Genomic DNA, 20638 nt, shown 5'->3' on the forward strand with positions numbered 1-20638 from the left:
AATAAATAAATAACAATAATAGCACTAAAGAAGAGGGAAGAAATGGAGCTAAGTTGAAGCAAAACTACTTCTATATACTACATCAAAACTATATCAGCAATGACCTAAAATAGACTATGACACATAGTCTATGACAAATGAAGAAGCAGATTATAATCCATAGAGTAACCTCTAAAAAAACAAGCAACTCAAAAAATACACTGTTAAAAAATTTACGGTACTTCCCTGGCGGTCCAGTGGTTAAGACTCTGCCTCCAAGTGCAGGGGACACAGGTTCTATCCCTGGTCCGGGAAGATTCCACATGCACTGGAGCAACTAAGCTCATGTGCCACAACTCCGAAGCCTGTACCCCATACGAGAGGCTACCACAGCGAGAAGCCCATGCACCACAATGAAGAGTGGTCCCCACTCGCCGCAGCCGTGCTCAGCACAGGCTGTGCACAGCAACGAAGACCCACCACAGTCTAAGTACAGAAACAATAAATAAATTTTTCACAAAAATTTATGGAAGAATTAAAACAGTATACTAAAAAATATTTAATACAACATAGGAGTAAAAGATAAATAAGAACAAAAAAGACATGAAAAATAGAGAGTAAAACCCAACCATATTAATAATTATATTAAATGCAAATGGACTAATAAGCTTGCTAATCAAAAGACAGATTTAAAAAGCATGATCCAACTACATGTTACCCACAAGAAACCCACTTTAGAGTCACAGATACAAACAGGTTAAAGTAAAAGCTACAATAATATACACCCAAAATGTAACCATACAAGTGTTTGAATGGCTATATTAATATACAACAAATACTGTATTGGTGTTTTTCTTTCTGGCTTACTTCACTCTGTATAATAGGTTCCAGTTTCATCCATCTCATTAGAACTGATTCAAATGTATTCTTTTTAATGGCTGAGTAATACTCCATTGTGTATATGTACCACAGCTTGCTTATCCATTCATCTGCTGATGGGCATCTAGGTTGCTTCCATGTCCTGGCTATTATAAACAGTGCTGCGATGAACATTGGGGTATACATGTCTCTTTCCCTTCTGGTTTCCTCAGTGTGTATGCCCAGCAGTGGGATTGCTGGATCATAAGGCAGTTCTATTTCCAGTTTTTTAAGGAATCTCCATACTGTTCTCCATAGTGGCTGTACTAGTTTGCATTTCCACCAACAGTGTAAGAGAGTTCCCTTTTCTCCACACCCTCTCCAGCATTTATTGCTTGTAGACTTTTGGATGGCAGCCATTCTGACTGGTGTGAAATGGTACCTCATAGTGGTTTTGATTTGCATTTCTCTGATAATGAGTGATGTTGACCATCTTTTCATGTGTTTGTTAGCCATCTGTATGTCTTCTTTGGAGAAATGTCTGTTTAGTTCTTTGGCCCATTTTTTGATTGGGTCATTTATTTTTCTGGAGTTGAGCTGTAGGAGTTGCTTGTATATTTTTGAGATTAGTTGTTTGTCCGTTGCTTCATTTGCTATTATTTTCTCCCATTCTGAAGGCTGTCTTTTCACCTTGCTAATAGTTTCCTTTGTTGTGCAGAAGCTTTTAAGTTTAATTAGGTCCCATTTGTTTATTTTTGCTTTTATTTCCAATATTCTGGGAGGTGGGTCATAGAGGATCCTGCTGTGATGTATGTCGGAGAGTGTTTTGCCTATGTTCTCCTCTAGGAGTTTTATAGTTTCTGGTCTTACGTTTAGATCTTTAATCCATTTTGAATTTAGAAAGATGGTAACAATAACCCTGTGTACGAGACTGCAAAAGAGACACCGATGTATAGATCAGTCTTATGGACTCTGTGGGAGAGGGAGAGGGTGGGGAGATTTGGGAGACTAGCATTGAAACATGTATAATATCATGTATGAAACGAGTCGCCAGTCCAGGTTCGATGCACGGTACTGGATGCTTGGGGCTGGTGCACTGGGACGACCCAGAGGGAGGGTAGGGGAGGGAGGAGGGAGGAGGGTTTAGGATGGGGAATGCGGGTATACCTGTGGCGGATTCATTTCGATATTTGGCAAAACTAATACAATATTGTAAAGTTTAAAAATAAAATAAAATTTAAAAATATATATACAACAAATATTGTTGGAAACATAGAAGGACATTTTATAATAATTTTATAGGGACAAGATTTACCTCTTAGGTAGGAAAGCTTCTATTAGCATAAGAGAACAAACGAAACTAAGATTGATACAGTTGACTAACCAAAAACAAAATAAGTATATATAAAAAGAGTATAATAAGAATAAAGAAGAAACAGCAACCTAGTACAGATTATTTGCAACATATAAATTTGAGGGTTTTTTAAAAGCAATGAGCAAAAGAAAAGTCACAAGAGCACCCCAAAAGGCAAACATGAAAAAAGAAGTTGGACTGATATGAAGACATTAAAGTCAAAAATATGATTTTGTCATTCACACTACCAAAGATTTCTTAAAAGGCAATGGATATTATTATCAAAAGTTTCAATAAATGAGAATTCACATCCTGCTGGTAAACAAATTTATATTACTGATACAAGTTTTCAATGAAAAATATTACCAAACACATATTCTAAACAGTTGCATTTCTCTGCCCCCGCAAAAAAAAATTAGATGCACAAAAATATGTATAAGCCTCTTGAATTAAAGTTACTTATATTAGCAAATAAAATACTAAAGTAGAATTCTATTAACAAGGAATTGGTTAAACAGATTATGATATATCCATGTAGTATATATGTATATCCAAAGAATAATAAAATAGCAAAATGTTCACAATATTGTTGAATGAAAGTTAATTCAAAAAATAGAACTTACAAGTATAATCATGTTTTTCAAAATTACAAATACATATATATGTGTAAATTATGAATATGTATCTATGTATGGCTGCTGCTGCTGCTGCTACTGCTAAGTCGCTTCAGTCGTGTCCAACTCTGTGCAACCCCATAGACAGCAGCCCACCAGGCTCCCGTCCCTGGGATTCTCCAGGCAAGAATACTGGAGTGGGCTGACATTTCCTTCTCCAATGCATGAAACTGAAAAGTCAAAGTGAAGTCGCTCAGTCATGTCCGACTCTTCGCGACCCCATGGACTGCAGCCTACCAGGCTCCTCCATCCATGGGATTCTCCAGGCAAGAGTACTGGAGTGGGTGCCATTGCCTTCTCCAATGTATGGCTACATATAGTAAATATAAGCCCCCACACAAACAAGTACATAGAAAATGACTAGGAAAATACATACAAAAATGTTAACTGTGATTTTTTTCTTTCCTTTGGATAGAAACCTTAAAGGTAATGAATTTCTTCTTCATGTTTTTAATTTCCACATTTCCCATAATATACCTGGTATAGGAAAAACCCTTGGACTGCTAGGAGATCAAACCAGTCAATCCTAAAGGAAATCAGTCCTGAATATTCATTGGAACGACTGATACTGAAGCTGAGGCTCCAATACTTTGGCCACCTGATGCGAAGAACTGACTCATTAGAAAAGACCCTGATGCTGGGAAAGACTGAAGGCAGGAGGAGAAGGGGACGACAGAGGATGAGATGGTTGGATGGCATCACCAACTCGATGGACATGAGTTTGAGCAAGCTCCAGGAGCTGGTAATAGACAGAGAAGTCTGGCGTGCTGCAGTCCATGAGGTCACAAAGAGTTGGACATGACTAAGCGACTGAACTGAACTGAGGAAAAACTCAGTTCTGATCCTTTAAGTGAAAGACTTCTAGTTCTACTTTAGATTTTAAGAATGAATTTCATGGTAGATACTTAAACTCTTTTTACTCCAATGCACTTAATACCACAAACACTAAAGCCTAGAGGTTGGATTTACTTGTTTTCTTTGTTTATGTTTTCCCTTCCTCTGTTCCAAAAATCAAAATTTTAATCCAAATAAATGAAGGGAAGAAATTTATTTCCCCTAAATTTAGAAATAAAACTACAAATATAGTTTAACCTGAAATGGTTGCTTTTATCAAAATGTTACAGACTCAAAAATAGTACAATTTACATGGTTTAGTGTAAACATAATGGTGTTTATACTACAATTAGGTATGAAGAGCTATGTGCAATAAAATGCATTTCCTCTAGAGAGAAACTTTAGAATGGATATAAACTCAGAAATTAAGCCAAAAGATAAACACACTTTAGGGTCTAGTTATATTTTGGAACACTGTTTACAGAATGAGAAAAATCTAACAATGTTGCCTGCGGACACAGGCACATTCACTGATGAGACACATGGCTGTATGCTGGAAACATCTGGTCTGTCAAATAACGCCACATTTTTCGAGGCTAATTAGTATAAAATCCAGTGATTTCTGGCAATAAAGAATGTTACTTTATTTCTCCATTGTCCTTTCCCTAACATACTCATATTTCATCAATAATAGATCAATAGCATTCATTCAAATTCCCATGATCCTCCAATTAAACTCCTCTATAAAATAGTAAATGTCGCTCAGTCGTGTCTGACTCTCTGCGAACCCATGGACTGTATAAACTCCTCTATAGCAGACAACAAAAGAATAAAATTCTATTTCCAGGGGCCATGGAAATCTAGAACACAACTTTGACATTACTTTTGAAAACCTCTAAACATTATTAAAATGGAATCAAAAGCCAATTCCTAAGTTTCATTTGCATGTGTGCTAGTTTTCCCCTTCTCCCCACTTCAAAGCAAAAAATTGTTTAAAAAATGAGGCAGGAAATGAAGTCAAAATAATCCTAAAAATTGGATAACCTAAGCTCAGAATAACTTAAACATGGTTGAATGCTATTCTAAAAAGAGGACTGTTGATTATATTCAAATTAAATTTTGGTACTTTTTTACCATAGTATGGAACTCTTTCAGGCTTCCCAGGTAGCTCAGTTGGTAAAGAATCTGCCTGAAATTCAGGAGACCGTGGTTCCACTCCTGAGTTGGGAAGATCCCTTGGAGAAGGGATAGGCTACCCACTCCAGTATTTTTAGGCTTCCATGGTGGCTCAGACAGTGAAGAATCCGCCTGCCAGTGCAGGAGACCTGGGTTCGATCCCTAGGTTGGGAAGATCCCCTGGAGGACAGCATGGCAACCCACTGCAGTATTCTTGCCTGGAGAATCCCCATGGATAGAGGAGCCTGGTGGGCTACAGTCCATGGGTCTCAAAGAGTCAGACACAACAGAGCAACTAAGCAGTGCACAGCACATGGCACTCTTTCACAGTGACAGGTGTTAAATTTCTAATTGATCTTTTAAAGTGGATCACAACTACCATGAGAATTTTTTTTTTAATTCAGAGTATGGTAAGAATATGAAATAAAAGCTTTCACCACAGAAAACACTGGTGTCTTTCCTAATTAAAGATCATTAATAAAAAATACTTAATTCCTTCTATGAGCTAATGATAGAAAGATGGTCAGATAGCTTTCCTCAGGGAGCACAAAACCTAGTATTATAATCAGTATTTATAGCTTTAAAAAAAAGTAACTAAGCTTCCAGTCATGAAGGAATAACAAGGAAGAGAACGAACTCCCACTCTTAAGAAGTAAAACACTGGCTACGTGTGTGCTAAGTCACTTCAGTCATGTCCAACTCTTTGTGATCCTATGGAATGTAGCCCACCAGGCTTCTCTGCCATGGGATTCTGTAGGCAAGAACACTGAAGTGGGTTTCCATGCCCTTCTTCAGGGGATCTTTCCAATCCAAGAATTAAACTCATGCCTCTTATGCCTCCTGCACTGGCAGGCGGGTTCTTCACCACTAACACCACCTGGGAACTAGCTAAAATTCATAAAGCAACTGCTTTCAGACAGTGAACATCAAATAACACAAAACTGTGGTCTCTGAAAAAAGGAAAACAAACAAGGTGAATTTAATAGTTACCTGAATGTGACTTCTAGATCATGGACACAGTCAGAGAAAACCCAAACAAAGCCCAACAACTTAGCAGAGTCAGCATCAGAGATGCAGTTCAGGAATAATGATACACCTAAAGGTTGTGCAGAAATTTCCTCAAAAAAGGGAAGCAATGCAGAAAGAAGTGCAGAAATTTATACAAGAGTTCCCTTGAGCCTTTGCTGAGTACTAGGCCAAGCACAGGAAAAGTAAAATTCTGCACGAACAGGAATAAAGAAGGGAGGGAAGAGAAAAAAAGGAAGGGAACGAAAGACAGGAAGAACAAGGAAGGAGAGACAGACAGAAGGGAGATGTAAGATAAAATACTTCAAAGAGCTCAGATAAGACAGAGAAAACATTTGAATTCTGAACAGCCAAAGTGCAGAGCTCTTGGGGATTTCAGAGTTTTTCAAAGGAGATGAATACTACTCCAAGCGACCCCTGGAATACAGGAAAAGTTGTGCTTAGTCTCTCAGTCATGTCCAACTCTTTGCGATCCCATGGACTATACAGTCCATGGAATTCTCGAGGCCTGAATACTGGAGTGAATAGCTTTTCCCTTCTCCAGAGGATCTTCCCAACCCAGGGATCAAACCCAGTTCTCCCGCATTGCAGGCGGATTCTTTACCAGCTGAGCCGCCAAGGAAGCCCCAAAAGGAAAAGTTAGCCGAGCTTAAAAATGGGGTCTGATGAGACTGGGATTCAAATGGATCTGCAAACAACTAAACTATTTGCCAAAACAAAGACCAATATCCTGTAAGAAAGAAAAGTCCTCCAAACTTCAAACACTCGGCAACGTAATATAATGGCCATTATCTAATCAAAACTTACAAGAAACAAAAAGAACAAAAAATTGACGTATAATTAGGAAAAACAATCTTCAGAGAAATCCAAAATACCAAAAATGACAGAACTAGCAAAGAAGTACATAAACAGAGAAATTAGAGCACTATAACATGTATTTTTAAAAGATGAAAAATAACAAATGAAATTAAAAATAAAAAACCAAATGGAACTCCTAAAGATGAAAAATATATCATCTGAAATGAAAATTTCACTGGATGAAATTAAAAGATTTGACAATGAAAAAGAACACAGCAATAAAACCTATCCCATATAAAGTACAGAGAAAAAAGATGGGAAAAAAAGAAGATCCTCAAATCACCTACGGGATTTTGTGAAGTTGTCCAACATAGATAAAACTGAAATCTCAGAATGAGGATGGAAAAGGGACCAAAAAAAAAAATATTTGGAAAAATAGTATCTGAACATCTTTCAGATTTTATGAAAATTATAAACTCACAAAACCAAGAAACTAAACAAACCACAAGCAGGATAAATACACACATACATGAATGCATACATACGTATTTATACAAAAGCACATCAAAATCAAATTGCTGAGAACAAATTTTACAGGCAAAAGTTTTTAAATAGCTGGAGAAAATACACAATAAGGAGAGTGACCAAAAAAAGCTGTTCATATACTTCTTTCTCAGAAATTATACAAGCCAGAAGACAAAAAAAAAAAAAAGACATCTCAAGAACAAATGAATCTATAAACTTAGAATTATATATCCATCAAAAATAGATTTCAAAAATGAAGGTGAACAATATGATATCATTTCACCAAGATGGCCGTAATCAAAAGACAATTCTAAGTCCTGGCTAGGATGTATAGAAAATCAAATCCTCATATGCTGCTGGGGGTAAGGTAATTTGGCACAGCTGTTTTGGAGAACAATCTGGCAGTTCCTTGAATAGTTAAACAGAATTACCATGATCCAGCAAAATTTCATTCCAAGAAAGCCAAGAGAAATGAAATAAAAACATATTTCCACACAACAAATTGTAAACAAAAATGCATAGAAGCATTATTTGTAAAACCCTAAAACTTAAACAACCCAAATGCTCATCCACTAATGAATGGATAAATAAAAGTGTGGTATATCCATGCAATGGAATATTCAGCAACAAAAAGAAATAAAGTACTGATATATGGTACAACATGGATTAACCTGAGAAACATTATGCTAAAGAAGCCAATCATATTGTATGATTCCATTTATATGAAATGTCCAGAATAAGTAAATATGAAGAAACAGAAAACAGATCAGTGATTCCCAGTAGCTGGCAAGGGAGGCAGGGGACAGGAAAAAATTGAATACTGATGACCAAGGGGCTCAGAGTTTCTTTTGTGAAGAATAAAAACATTCTACAATTGACTGTGAAGATGGTCATACAACTCTGAATACACTAAAAGCCACTGAACTGTATGTTTTAAATAAATGAAGTGAAAAGTATATGAACTATATCTCAATGAGGCTGTTAAAAATATTTTAGAAAAATGTATATTAAAAATAGGCAATGTAAAAATTAAGCAAAAAGATAGCAGCAGTGGTTGGCTATATTAATACCAAACAACATATATTTCAGAAAAAATATTACCAGGGATGAAGAACTTTCCATAATAATAAATGGGTCCTTTCATAAAGAAGATAAAACAATGCTTAATGTGTATGCAACCAATAAAAGAGCTTCAAAATATACACTGAAAAAATTGAAAGAATAAAAAGAACACATATGTAAGTCCAATCATAATAGGCAATTTCAACACTCCCCTGTCAGCAAATAACAAATACAAAATCATTAGGATGTAGAAAAGCTGCATAATGCTATCAACGAGTATGTCTAAATGAAAGTTAAAGATGCTCTTCTCAATAACAATAGATATTGTTTTAAAGTATATATGTAATTTTCACCAAAACAGACCATAAAACTGGGCCATAAATCAAGTCTCAAAAAATATAAAAGATTGAAATCATACATTTTACATTTATGAACACAATGAACTAAAATATAAATCAATTTTGATACATCAGGAAAATCCCCTAATATTTAGAAATTAACCAATGAACTTCTAAATAGTCTGTGAAATAAATTTTAAAAATCACAACAGTGTAAGAGGGTTCCCTTTTCTCCACACCCTCTCCAGCATTTATTATTTGTAGACTTTTGGATCGCAGCCATTCTGACTGGTGTGAAATGGTACCTCATAGTGGTTTTGATTTGCATTTCTCTGATACTGAGTGATGTTGAGCATCTTTTCATGTGTTTGTTAGCCATCTGTATGTCTTCTTTGGAGAAATGTCTATTTAGTTCTTTGGCCCATTTTTTGATTGGGTCATTTATTTTTCTGGAGTTGAGCCGTAGGAGTTGCTTGTATATTTTTGAGATTAGTTGTTTGTCCGTTGCTTCATTTGCTATTATTTTCTCCCATTCTGAAGGCTGTCTTTTCACCTTGCTAATAGTTTCCTTTGATGTGCAGAAGCTTTTAAGGTAAATTAGGTCCCATTTGTTTATTTTTGCTTTTATTTCCAATATTCTGGGAGGTGGGTCATAGAGGATCCTGCTGTGATGTATGTCGGAGAGTGTTTTGCCTATGTTCTCCTCTAGGAGTTTTATAGTTTCTGGTCTTACGTTTAGATCTTTAATCCATTTTGAGTTTATTTTTGTGTATGGTGTTAGAAAGTGTTCTAGTTTCATTCTTTTACAAGTGGTTGACCAGATTTCCCAGCACCACTTGTTAAAGAGATTGTCTTTAATCCATCATATATTCTTGCCTCCTTTGTCAAAGAAAAATAATACTTAATAAAATTAATTGGAATATCAAAAAAAAATCACAACAGAAATTAGAAAATATTTTAAATAAATATAAAAAAACTGCAACATTATAAAACATGTAAGATTTAGTTAAAGCACTGTTAAAGAGAAATGTACAGCTTTAAATAGCTACATTAGAAAACAGAACCAAAATCAATGCCCTGGGCTTCCACCTAAAAAAGCTAGGAAAAAGAACAAATTATTTACAATAGCCAAGATACAGAAGCAACCCAAGTGTCCATCAACAGATGAATGGATAAAGAAGATGTGAGATAGACAGATAGATAGAGAGAGAGTTGCTGTTTTGTCGCCCAGTCATGTCCTACTCTCTGCAACCCCATGGACTGCAGCAAGCCAGGCATGTGTGTGTGTTTATGACTGAATCATTTTGCTGTGCATTTGAAACTAATACATTGCAAATCAATTATACTTCAACCAAAAAAAAAAAAAAAAAAGAGCAAATTAGACCCCAATTAAATAGGAGAAAGGAAATAGTCAGTTCAGTTCAGTTTAGTTGCTCAGCCGTGTCCAACTCTTTGTGACCCCATGGTCTGCAGCACTCCAGACCTCCCTATCCATCACCAACTCCTGGAGTTTACCCAAACTCATGTCCATTGAGTCGGTGATGCCATCCAACCATCTCATCCTCTGTTGTCCTCTTCTCCTCATATTAAAAATCAGTAAAATAGAACAATAAGGAAAAAAAACAATAAAACCTAAAGATGCTATTTTCAAAAAATCAATAAAATTGACAAACAACTAGCCAAAATAATGAGAGATAGACTGAAACAAAGACAGAAAAGACAAATCATCAACATAAGTGATCAAAGAGAAAGTATCACTATAGATTCTACATGTTAAAATAATCAGATCAGATCAGATCAGTCGCTCAGTCGTGTCCAACTCTTTGCGACCCCATGAATTGCAGCACGCCAGGCCTCCCTGTCCATCACCAACTTCTGGAGTTCACTCAGACTCACGTCCATCAAGTCAGTGATGCCATCCAGCCATCTCATCCTCTGTCGTCCCCTTCTCCTCCTGCCCCCAATCCCTCCCAGCATCAGAGTCTTTTCCAATGAGTCAACTCTTCGCATGAGGTGGCCAAAGTACTGGAGTTTCAGCTTTAGCATCATTCCTTCCAAAGAAATCCCAGGGCTGATCTCCTTCAGAATGGACTGGTTGGATCTCCTTGCAGTCCAAGGGACTCGCAAGAGTCTTCTCCAACACCACAGTCCAAAAGCATCAATTCTTCGGCACTCAGCCTTCTTCACAGTCCAACTCTCACATCCATACATGACCACAGGAAAAACCATAGCCTTGACTAGACGGACCTTTGTTGGCAAAGTAAGGTCTCTGCTTTTGAATATGCTATCTAGGTTGGTCATAACTTTCCTTCCAAGGAGTAAGCGTCTTTTAATTTCATGGCTGCAGTCACCATCTGTACTGATTTTGGAGCCCAGAAAAACAACGTCTGACACTGTTTTCACTGTTTCCCCATCTATTTCCCATGAAGTGATGGGACTGGATGCCATGATCTTCATTTTCTGAATGTTGAGCTTTAAGCCAACTTTTTCACTCTCCTCTTTCACTTTCATCAAGAGGCTTTTGAGTTCCTCTTCACTTTCTGCCATAAGGGTGGTGTCATCTGCATATCTGAGGTTATTGATATTTCTCCCGGCAATCTTGATTCCAGCTTGTGTTTCTTCCAGTCCAGCGTTTCTCATGATGTACTCTGCATATAAGTTAAATAAACAGGGTGACAATATACAGCCTTGACGAACTCCTTTTCCTATTTGGAACCAGTCTGTTGTTCCATGTCCAGTTCTAACTGTTGCTTCCTGACCTGCATACAGATTTCTCAAGAGGCAGATCAAGTGGTCTGGTATTCCCATCTCTTTCAGAATTTTCCACAGTTTATTGTGATCCACACAGTCAAAGGCTTTGGCATAGTCAATAAAGCATAGAGTAATACAATTAACAATTTTTGTTAATGAATTCAACAATTTTGGTAACACAGACAAATTACTTGAAAGATACAAATAAGATTTTCTCAAGAAACACAAAATGCAAACAGCCATGTATTTATTTTTTAAATCAAATCTGTAGTTAACAACTTTCTTACCAAAAAGATGCAAATTTCCTGGGTCAAGTGGTTTCAATGGTAGATTCTACCAAGTATTAATGTTTAAGGAAAATAATTACTAACACTATACAAATTCTTCCAGAAAATCAAAGACGGAAAACTTTCCAAGTTATTCATAAGGCTAGCATGAATCTGATTCCAAAAAGATATAACACAAAAGGAAACCACAAATAAACATTTCTCATGAACATAGATACAAAAATCCTTAACAAAATTTTAGCAAATCAAATACCACATCATATTAAAAAGGACAGTATATCATGACCAAGTGGGATTTATTCCATTAATGCAAGTTTAACATTTAACATTCAATATAAATCATCATATTAAGAAACTAAAAGCAGTTTTTAAAAAACATATGATCACCTGGCACTAGTGGTAAAGAACCCGCCTGCCAGTGCAGGAGCCAATGCAGGTTCTATCCTTGGGCTGGGAAGATCCCCTTGGAGGAGGGCATGGCAACCCACTCCAGTATTCTTGCCTGGAGAATCCTCATGGACAAAGAAGCCTGGTCGGCTATAGTCCATAGGGTTGCAAAGAGTCAGACACAATTGAAGCAACTTAGCACACATAATGATCATCTCACTTACACAGAAAAAGCATTTGACAAAACCAATATTCATTCCTAACAGAAAGTTTCAAGAACTAGAAATAGAAGCAAACTTCTTCAACCTTATAAATTGCATGTACCAAAAAATTACACCTAACATATGATTCAATGGTTAAATGCTTTCCCCCTAAGATCAAGAACAGGACAAAGATATCTAGCCTCATTATTTCTATGTAACACTGTACCAGAAGCTCTAACCAGCTTCCCTTGTGGCTCAGACAGTAAAGAATCTGCCTGCAATGCAGGAGACCTGGGTTCTATCCCTGGGCTGGGAAGATGCCCTGGAGACAGCAACGGCAACCCACTCCAGTATCCTGGCCTAGAGAATTCCATGGACTGTGTAGTCCATGGGGCCGTAAAGAGTCAGACATGACTGAGCAACTTTCACTTTCACTTCACTTTCAGAGGCTCTACAAGTTCAACAAGACAAGAAAACCAAACCAAAAAAGAAAGCATCCCAATTGGAAAGAAAAAAATATACCTGTCTTTATTTGCAGATAAGATAATCAGCTACATAGAAAATTCAATATAATATACAAAAAAGCTCCTAGAATTAGTAAATGATTTAATAAGATTGCAGAATAAAAGATAAATACACAAATTTAATAGTATACTAGTAATAAATTACTGAAAATTAAAATTTAAAAAGTAATACCACTGAAAATAGGCATCAAAAAATACCATATAATTAGGGGGAAATATGACAAAAGATATATAAGACTTGTTCACTAAAAAGCAGAAAACAGCTAAAGAAGATCCAAATAAACAAGAGCATTCATATACTGGTGGATAAGGGGTAAGATGGACCAGCATGGGATATAAGGGACCTAGTGCGGTAAGACTGTCTGTATAGGAAGGCAGCTGTGTCAGGGCCAAACAGGGATGAGAAGGGCATTCAGGAGGCACAGAAGCATAACATTGGGTATTAGAGCCCAAGCAGATTAAGGAGGATACCATACAGGAGGGCAACTCAGTATGTGGTGCTGATACAGCTCAAGGGAGCCCCCAAAATATAATCCTATTCTATGCAACAGAAAAAGGTTGAACTGGAAATATTGGTCAACAGCACTTATGACAATCACTTGAATTAAGAGGAAAAATGCAGATTGTTCATATAATGGACTACTATAAAGCAATTAAAATAAGTGAACTAGATCTCTATATATGTTTTAATAAGCTCTCCACTAGTATATTAGCCCATGATTGCAGATACTATTTTTTTCAGAGCTATATCCCCAGCACTAAAAGCAATGCCTAGCAACACAGTAGGTACTCAATTCATTTTTATTGAATGAATGAATGAATGAATCTCAAAAAAACAAATACCAGAACTATTCATGTAAATGTTTTTTAAAATACAATATGATTTTTGGACATTAAAAACATGGACTAGAAGGAAATACCAGATTTATGATACTGGTTTCCTCAAAGGAGAAAGGAAAGGAAAAGGACTGAGGAAGGGGATGAGCTCTACCTGAATTTCTTAAAATGTACATGTTTACCTGTCTCTCACATATGTTTATATATGCCATAAATATTTATATATATGAATTAAAACCAGAATTGTTATTATTTGTTAATTCAGAGAAGTTGACACAGAAGTTTGGGGGTTTTTTTTGTAAATCTCTGTAATTCTCTATAATTCTAGAACTTCATAAAAAGGTTATCAGGGAAATACTACTACTTTCTATCATTCTTAACAGAATTTCTCATACTGTTCAATCTGTGTTCGCTTATATGAATATGTTCTCCTGGGGAAAAGACAGTCTGGGAAGTAGCCCTAAGAAATTAAAAAAATACTGATGCCTCATGTTTTAACTTTAAAAGTCTTGAGGATTTATAATTTTATTCATAATATTTTTAATCTTATTTCAGTATTAACATATTTTAATTCTGTACTTTTCCCCTCAAAACTAGGTAAAATTAACATTCCAGGAAAATGTGTCCTGTTTATCTTAAAGCTTCACATACCCCCATCATACTGCAGGGTACCCCAGGGCAGAGACAGTGGGGATGCTTACTCTAGTTTGGGAAGAAGAGCCAAAGAGTCACTATAAAGTTTCCTCTGAAATAAAACCAGATTAAAATAATACATAGGAAAGCAATCCTCTGAGCTTAACCTTGACTTTGCCCCTTGTGATAGTTAATTTTACATGTCAACTTGGTTAGGCCATAGTACCCAAAGATCTGATCAAATATTATTCTGGATATCTCTGTGAAGGTATTTTTGACACAAGATTGCTGCTACTGCTGCTAAGTCACTTCAGTCATGTCCGACTGTGCGACCCATAGACGGCAGCCCACCAGGCTCCCCTGTCCCTGGGATTTTCCAGGCAAGAACACTGGAGTGGGTTGCCATTTCCTTCCCCAATGCATGAAAGTGAAAAGTGAAAGTGAAGTCACTCAGTTTATCAGTGCTTAAATCAGTAGACTTTGAGTAAAGAAGAACAGTCTGCATAATGTGAATGGGCTTCATTAAACCAGTTAAACACCTTGATAGAAAAAAGACTAAACTCCCCAGAGGAAGATGGAATTTGGCCAGCAGACCGTCTTCAGACTCAGGCAATAGTATTCACTCTTCCCTGACACTAACTAGCTTACTAATCTACTAGGCAGATTTTGGAGTTGCCAGCCTCCATAATCATGTGAACCAATTTGCTAAAAAAAAAAAAACAATCAATCTCTCTCTCTCTCTCCACACACACACACACACACAGATACACACATTATTGGTTCTGTTTCAATGGAGAACCTCCAGAACCAGTAACTATTTTTTCTAAACCAAAGCATATTTCTGAAATTAACTATCACTAAAACAATTATATGCTTTTCCCCTAAAAAACTGGGTCTTCTAAAAATCAAACTATGTGTAGTATTTTTTCTTAAACATAATACATGACAAAATACATCAGCATACCACTAGCATATGTAAATAATAGTAACTCTCAGGATGAATCAATAGATATACAAAAGGCTAGAGAAGATGTCTTATCAACAATTATTTTTGAAAGGTTATGCTAAATATGGACTTTTTAAAAAATTCTAAATAACAAATTTTAGATAACACAAAGTTCAATAAAAAAAAACTTACCTTTTAGTTTTCATCTGCTCCCGCAGTTTACTATACATCTCCAGAACTTTAAAGAGAAGGGAAAAAGAGCACATTAGAATAATTTAGAGAAAGTGAAAGATTAATTAAAGCTAAAGAAACTGCATCAAGAATTCTACTCTATATCCAGTTTCTCACCTGGAAGACACAGCATTAATTTATCAACAGTGGCAGAAATATTTCTCTGCTGTAGTCGACACTGCTTCAGCTCTTCCATTGCTATCACCAGCTTGGCAAGAGGAAAAAAAACTGAATTATGCCAACAGCTGTAAATAAAAAGCTTTCAGTCACATTTTTCCACCCTATGTTCAATTCATCAGAACATCCCAGACAGTTTCATAGTAAGACCTGCCAAGTGGACTAAGGAACTGCCTTTCCCAACCAGTAAAACATCCCTGCATGGTTTCCCCCTTTCTCCCCAAGATGCATACATACTACACTAGGAAAGGCTGGGTGAAATGAAATCTTAAAATTCAGGGGCTATCCAGGAAAAAAGAAAAACTTGCAGATTTGCTCCAAACCCTATTCAGACTTTTCATGATTTATGATTTCATCAATCTAAGAAGATCCTATATTTCTTTCATCAGTGCTAGACGCCTAGAGGAAAACAGTCCTTCTTATACAGCTTCAAATGAATCTTGAAAATAATCTTTAACTAAATCTCTATTTCAATAGAGAATAAACCACACACTTAGAAGTTGTGGCTTTTTCAAGAATTCCAGTTTAGTGAAGTACTTATCCAGTACTTATCTTCTCATAGAGTTTTAAAGTCTTCCCTCTGAAGTGATAGAAAATAAAACTAGAAGAAACTGTGCTCTTTGCAAAAACTTAAAATATGTGAGACAAACTTTTAAAAAGCAATAAGCTACATGGCCTCTTATAGAATTCATCCCATATCCATACCTAAAAATGTTAGCTACTTAAATACTATGCCCCCCTCCCAAAAAAAAGAGAGAAGTGGTCGTGATTAAGTTACTGATAAGACAATCAAAGGCTAATCTTAAAGATTATTAAACATTAAATAAGTATTAGGCAATAAGGAAGGTACATGATACAGGGAACAGTAACTGACTATAAGTCAGAAAACTTGGATTTTAGTCTCAGCCATATCAATTACTATGTAAACTTTTGCAAATCATCTGTTTTATTCTCCTGGTCAATAAAATACTAGTCCTAATTTTGTCATAGGTCAGCCATGAGGATTAAGTGAGAAAATGGACATCAAGTGATCTTATAAACTATGATTTAAATGGTGAATATATCAACTAATAGAATCAATGATTCACTTTTTTAACAAATACTTATGGCACATTCATGTTGTGCCAGTCACTGTTTAGGCAGGTAGAGGGGATATGGCAGTGTATTTAAAAAAAAAAAAAAAATCCTGACCTCATGGAGCTTAATTTCTACTGGAAGGAGACCAAAAAAACAAACATATAAGGAAAACTATATAATATCAGAGCATGATAGGTGCAATGGAGAAAAATTAAGCAGGAAAGGTAAAAAGAAAACAAAAGGTGAAAGTGAGATTGCAATTCTAAGTAAGTTGGTTAGTAAAGGCCTCATTAGGAGGTGACATATGAGCAAATATATGAAGTGCATAAACACTAGAGAAAGAAGATTCTAGGCAGCGGAAACAGCATTGGCCATATTATGACTACTCAAGTGATTTAAAAATACAACTAAGGAAGGCTACATACTCTCACTAAGCTTTCTAGTGAGTATATTCATTTACTGCAGACAAACATGAGAAGCAATGATAATGTCCAACTCCTTCCAACATGCAGCTTATGGTCTCACAAGCCACTAAATCAGGAACACAGTCATCAAAGAGAATGACAGGAAACAGAAAAGACTTTTTCAAAAGGTAAACTGGTCTTACTTCCTTTCCCTCATGTTGTAGTTTTCTATTAGTATCCGTCACTTGATTCTGTGGAGAGAAGACAATTTAAACTTATAATAAATACCTAGACAATAGTTTGATTAAGATGAAGATTTTAAATGAAAATATTTAGTGTAAGTATTCAGATTGTTTCCATATTTCACCACATTTTGGTTTAGTTGTATTCTCCTGGGATTAAACTGTATTAACTTTTCTACTGAACATCTATATGACTTCTTGAACAATAAAAAAAAAATTACTAAAAAATATGTTCAGTTTGAAATAGTACAAACTATATAACACAAATAAATATCATACTTTCATTTGAAATGGAAAGAAAAACTATAATAGAAAAAATAACCCACAAAGAACCTTGCTGCTGCTAAGTCATTTCAGCCATGTCCAACTTTGTGTGACCTCATAGATGGTAGCCCACCAGGCTCCCCCATCCCTGGTATTCTCCAGACAAGAACACTGGAGTGGGACAAAGAACCTTACTTGAGCATAAATTGAATTGTTTAACTAAGGGAGTCTGAGTAAACTCCGGGAGCTGGTGATGGACAGGGAGGCCTGGCATGCTGCAGTCCATGGGGTCGCAAAGAGTCAGACAGGACTGAGCGACTAAACTGAACTGAACGGAACTCAGGTCAAATATTTCTACTTATAATCTAATTTTAGAAAGTATTTTATCTTAATTTCTTGGATCACTAATTCTTGATAGTTCCTAACATTTCCATATTCCCTGTTTTCTAATTTATCCATCAGATAGTAAAAAATCAGGTAAACAAGCTTTAAATTTACATAGAATTCATGAATTGGCACCACTCATTTTGGTAGCCACTCTTGAAGAATCAGTAGATATAAAAATTAAGTTTATAGAATAGTAACTTCCCCACCTTCTTAAACATTATCAAAACATGAGCAATATTAATTTCTAAAGCTTTCTTTAATAGAGGCTTCCTATACTTCCACCAATTCTAAATTGGTGGACTCTAAATCTCTCCTTATGTTTAAGATATTTCCTTAACCCAGCATTTTCTATTATGTCCCTCAGAATGACAACAAATTTTATACTAATAGATACTCTGCACTCTGTATACACACAAACATAGACACACACATACATAATATGTATAGGAAATAATACTAAAAAGGTTCGTTTACTGGGAACTTCTGAAGCATTTAATATTCTATAGCACCATAAATGCCTAAGGAGATATCACACAGTGTTTTCCAACTTATTTTATGTAGCATCCTTTCACTGAGGATCATCTCAGGAAACCAGTTTTTTAGGAACACACCTTTGAAAATTTTGCCCAAAACTATACACTATACCTGGACTATCATTTTCTGAGCAGATTACTACATGCACTGTCACTGAAGCAAAAACGCAACCATATACATACATAAATGAATGGGTGTTTCTATGTTCCAATATGTTTCTACATTCATTTGCAAAATTAGGAGGCAAGCTGGATTTGGCCTAGAAGATATACTTTGCTGATTCTTGGTCTAGAATAAGTGAGATGAAGTGCTTATTATTCAAACCAATATATGGACGTTATTCAAAAATGGGATTAATATCAGTTCAATATAAGAAAAAGCTTTTAAACAATGTGAATAAAAGTGGTGTGGGCAGCCCCTGAGTGATTATTATTTAAGAATGATTAGATTTTTTTTTTCATGTAAATAGGAGATTTCATAAAATTCAACCTTCCATAAATACTACTAATTTCAGTATCACATTCTCTACTAGAATGCCTTGTTTACTTTATAAAGATATTTCTGAAACTTTTTTTTTAACCTCAAACTCATTGAAAGAAATATATTTTACATTGCAACCTGATACGCAAGTATAGGAAATACACACACACACAGAGAAACAAAATTTTCAAGAAACAATTTTGTCTTACTGCATATAATACACTTTATTGTTCCCTTTTCCATTCTATTTCAATTTTTATTAAAAATACTGATCATGGCCCACTAAACCAATTTCACGCAAACCAGAATTCTAAAACAGCCACAGGAGCCTAATTAAAGCTTCTGATAGAAAGATAATTACTATTTCAATACTATTTGAACATAACAACGAGAGGACATCTACACAGCTTATCTAGGGGTTCAAGATGGCTGAATAAGAACATGTATTCATCTCCTCCTGCGAGAGCATCAAAATCACAACTAGCTGTTGAACAATCATTGACAGGAGGATGCTGGAACCGACCAAAGAAAGATATCTTACACCCAAAGACAAAGGAGAAGCTGCAACAAGACAGCAGAAGGAATGCGATCATTATAAAATCAAATCCCATACCCACTGGGCAGGCGACCCACACACTGGAGAACCATAATACCAAAGACCTTCTCCCACTGTTGTGAAGGTTCCAAGCCCCACATCAAGCTTCCCAGCCAGGGGATCCAGCAAAGGGACTAGAAATCCCCCTAGAATCTGACTGTGAAGGCCAGTGGGATTTGATTACAGGACTTCCACAGGACTGTGGGAAACAGAGACACCCACTTGGGGGGCATAAACAAAATCTTGAGCACACCAGGACCCAAGGGAAAGGAGCAGTGACCCCCCACAGGAGACTGAACCAGACCTACTTAGTGATGGAGGGTCTCCTATGGAGGTGTGGGTCAACAGTGGCTGGCCACACGCACTGGCAACAGCAGTCCTGGGAGGCGCCCCTTGGTGAGCCTTCTTTGAGGTCACCATTAACCCTACCACAGAACCTGTAGACCCCAGGGCTGGGCTCCCTCTGGCCAAATAACTAACAAAGAGGGAGTGCAATACCCTACCCATAAGCAGACAACTGGATTACTTTTTTTTTCTTAATTTAAGTCTTCATTAAATTTGTTACAATATTGCTCTGCTTTTTACGATCTGGTTTCTTGGCCATAGGGCATATGGGATCTTAGCTCCGTGACCATGGATCAAACCTGCACCCTGGGCATTGGAAGCCAAAGTGTTAACCACTGGACCAGCAGGGAAGTCTCCAGATTAGTTTTAGTAAGCACAACCCTGCCCACCAGAGCAAGATCCAGTTTTTCCCACCACCAGTCCTTCCCATCAGGAAGCTTGCACAAGCCTCTTAGCCTTATCCACCAGAGAGCAAACAGAAGAAGCAAGGAAAACTGCAATCCTGCAGCCGCCAGAAGAGAAACCACATAACAGAAAGTTAATCAAAATGAAAATGCAGACTATTGTGTCCCAGATGAAGGGACAAGATAAAATCTCAGGAAGACAACTAAAAAGGGGGGAAATAGGCACATTCCAGAAAAAGAATTCAGAATAATGACAGTGAAAATGATCCAGGATCTTGGAAAAAGAATGAAGATATAAGAAATGTT

General features: G+C 36.4%; 1 protein-coding gene across 2 annotated transcripts in view; it reads right to left on the bottom strand.

Annotated features, from left to right (window-relative positions):
• The window catches only part of EXOC6B (exocyst complex component 6B), a 728809-nt gene that overhangs the window by 606138 nt on the left and 102033 nt on the right, over nt 1-20638 (bottom strand). For both annotated transcript variants that reach the window (XM_070379801.1, XM_070379802.1), the window contains exons 3-5: nt 17285-17332; nt 15541-15631; nt 15385-15430 (exon numbers count right to left, since the gene is read on the bottom strand). In XM_070379801.1, coding sequence (XP_070235902.1) covers nt 15385-15430; nt 15541-15631; nt 17285-17332 — 185 coding nt within the window. The remainder of the gene's footprint in view (nt 1-15384; nt 15431-15540; nt 15632-17284; nt 17333-20638) is intronic.

The sequence above is a fragment of the Bos mutus genome, chromosome 11 (genome assembly GCF_027580195.1).
Source record: "Bos mutus isolate GX-2022 chromosome 11, NWIPB_WYAK_1.1, whole genome shotgun sequence".
Classification (NCBI taxonomy): domain Eukaryota; kingdom Metazoa; phylum Chordata; class Mammalia; order Artiodactyla; family Bovidae; genus Bos; species Bos mutus.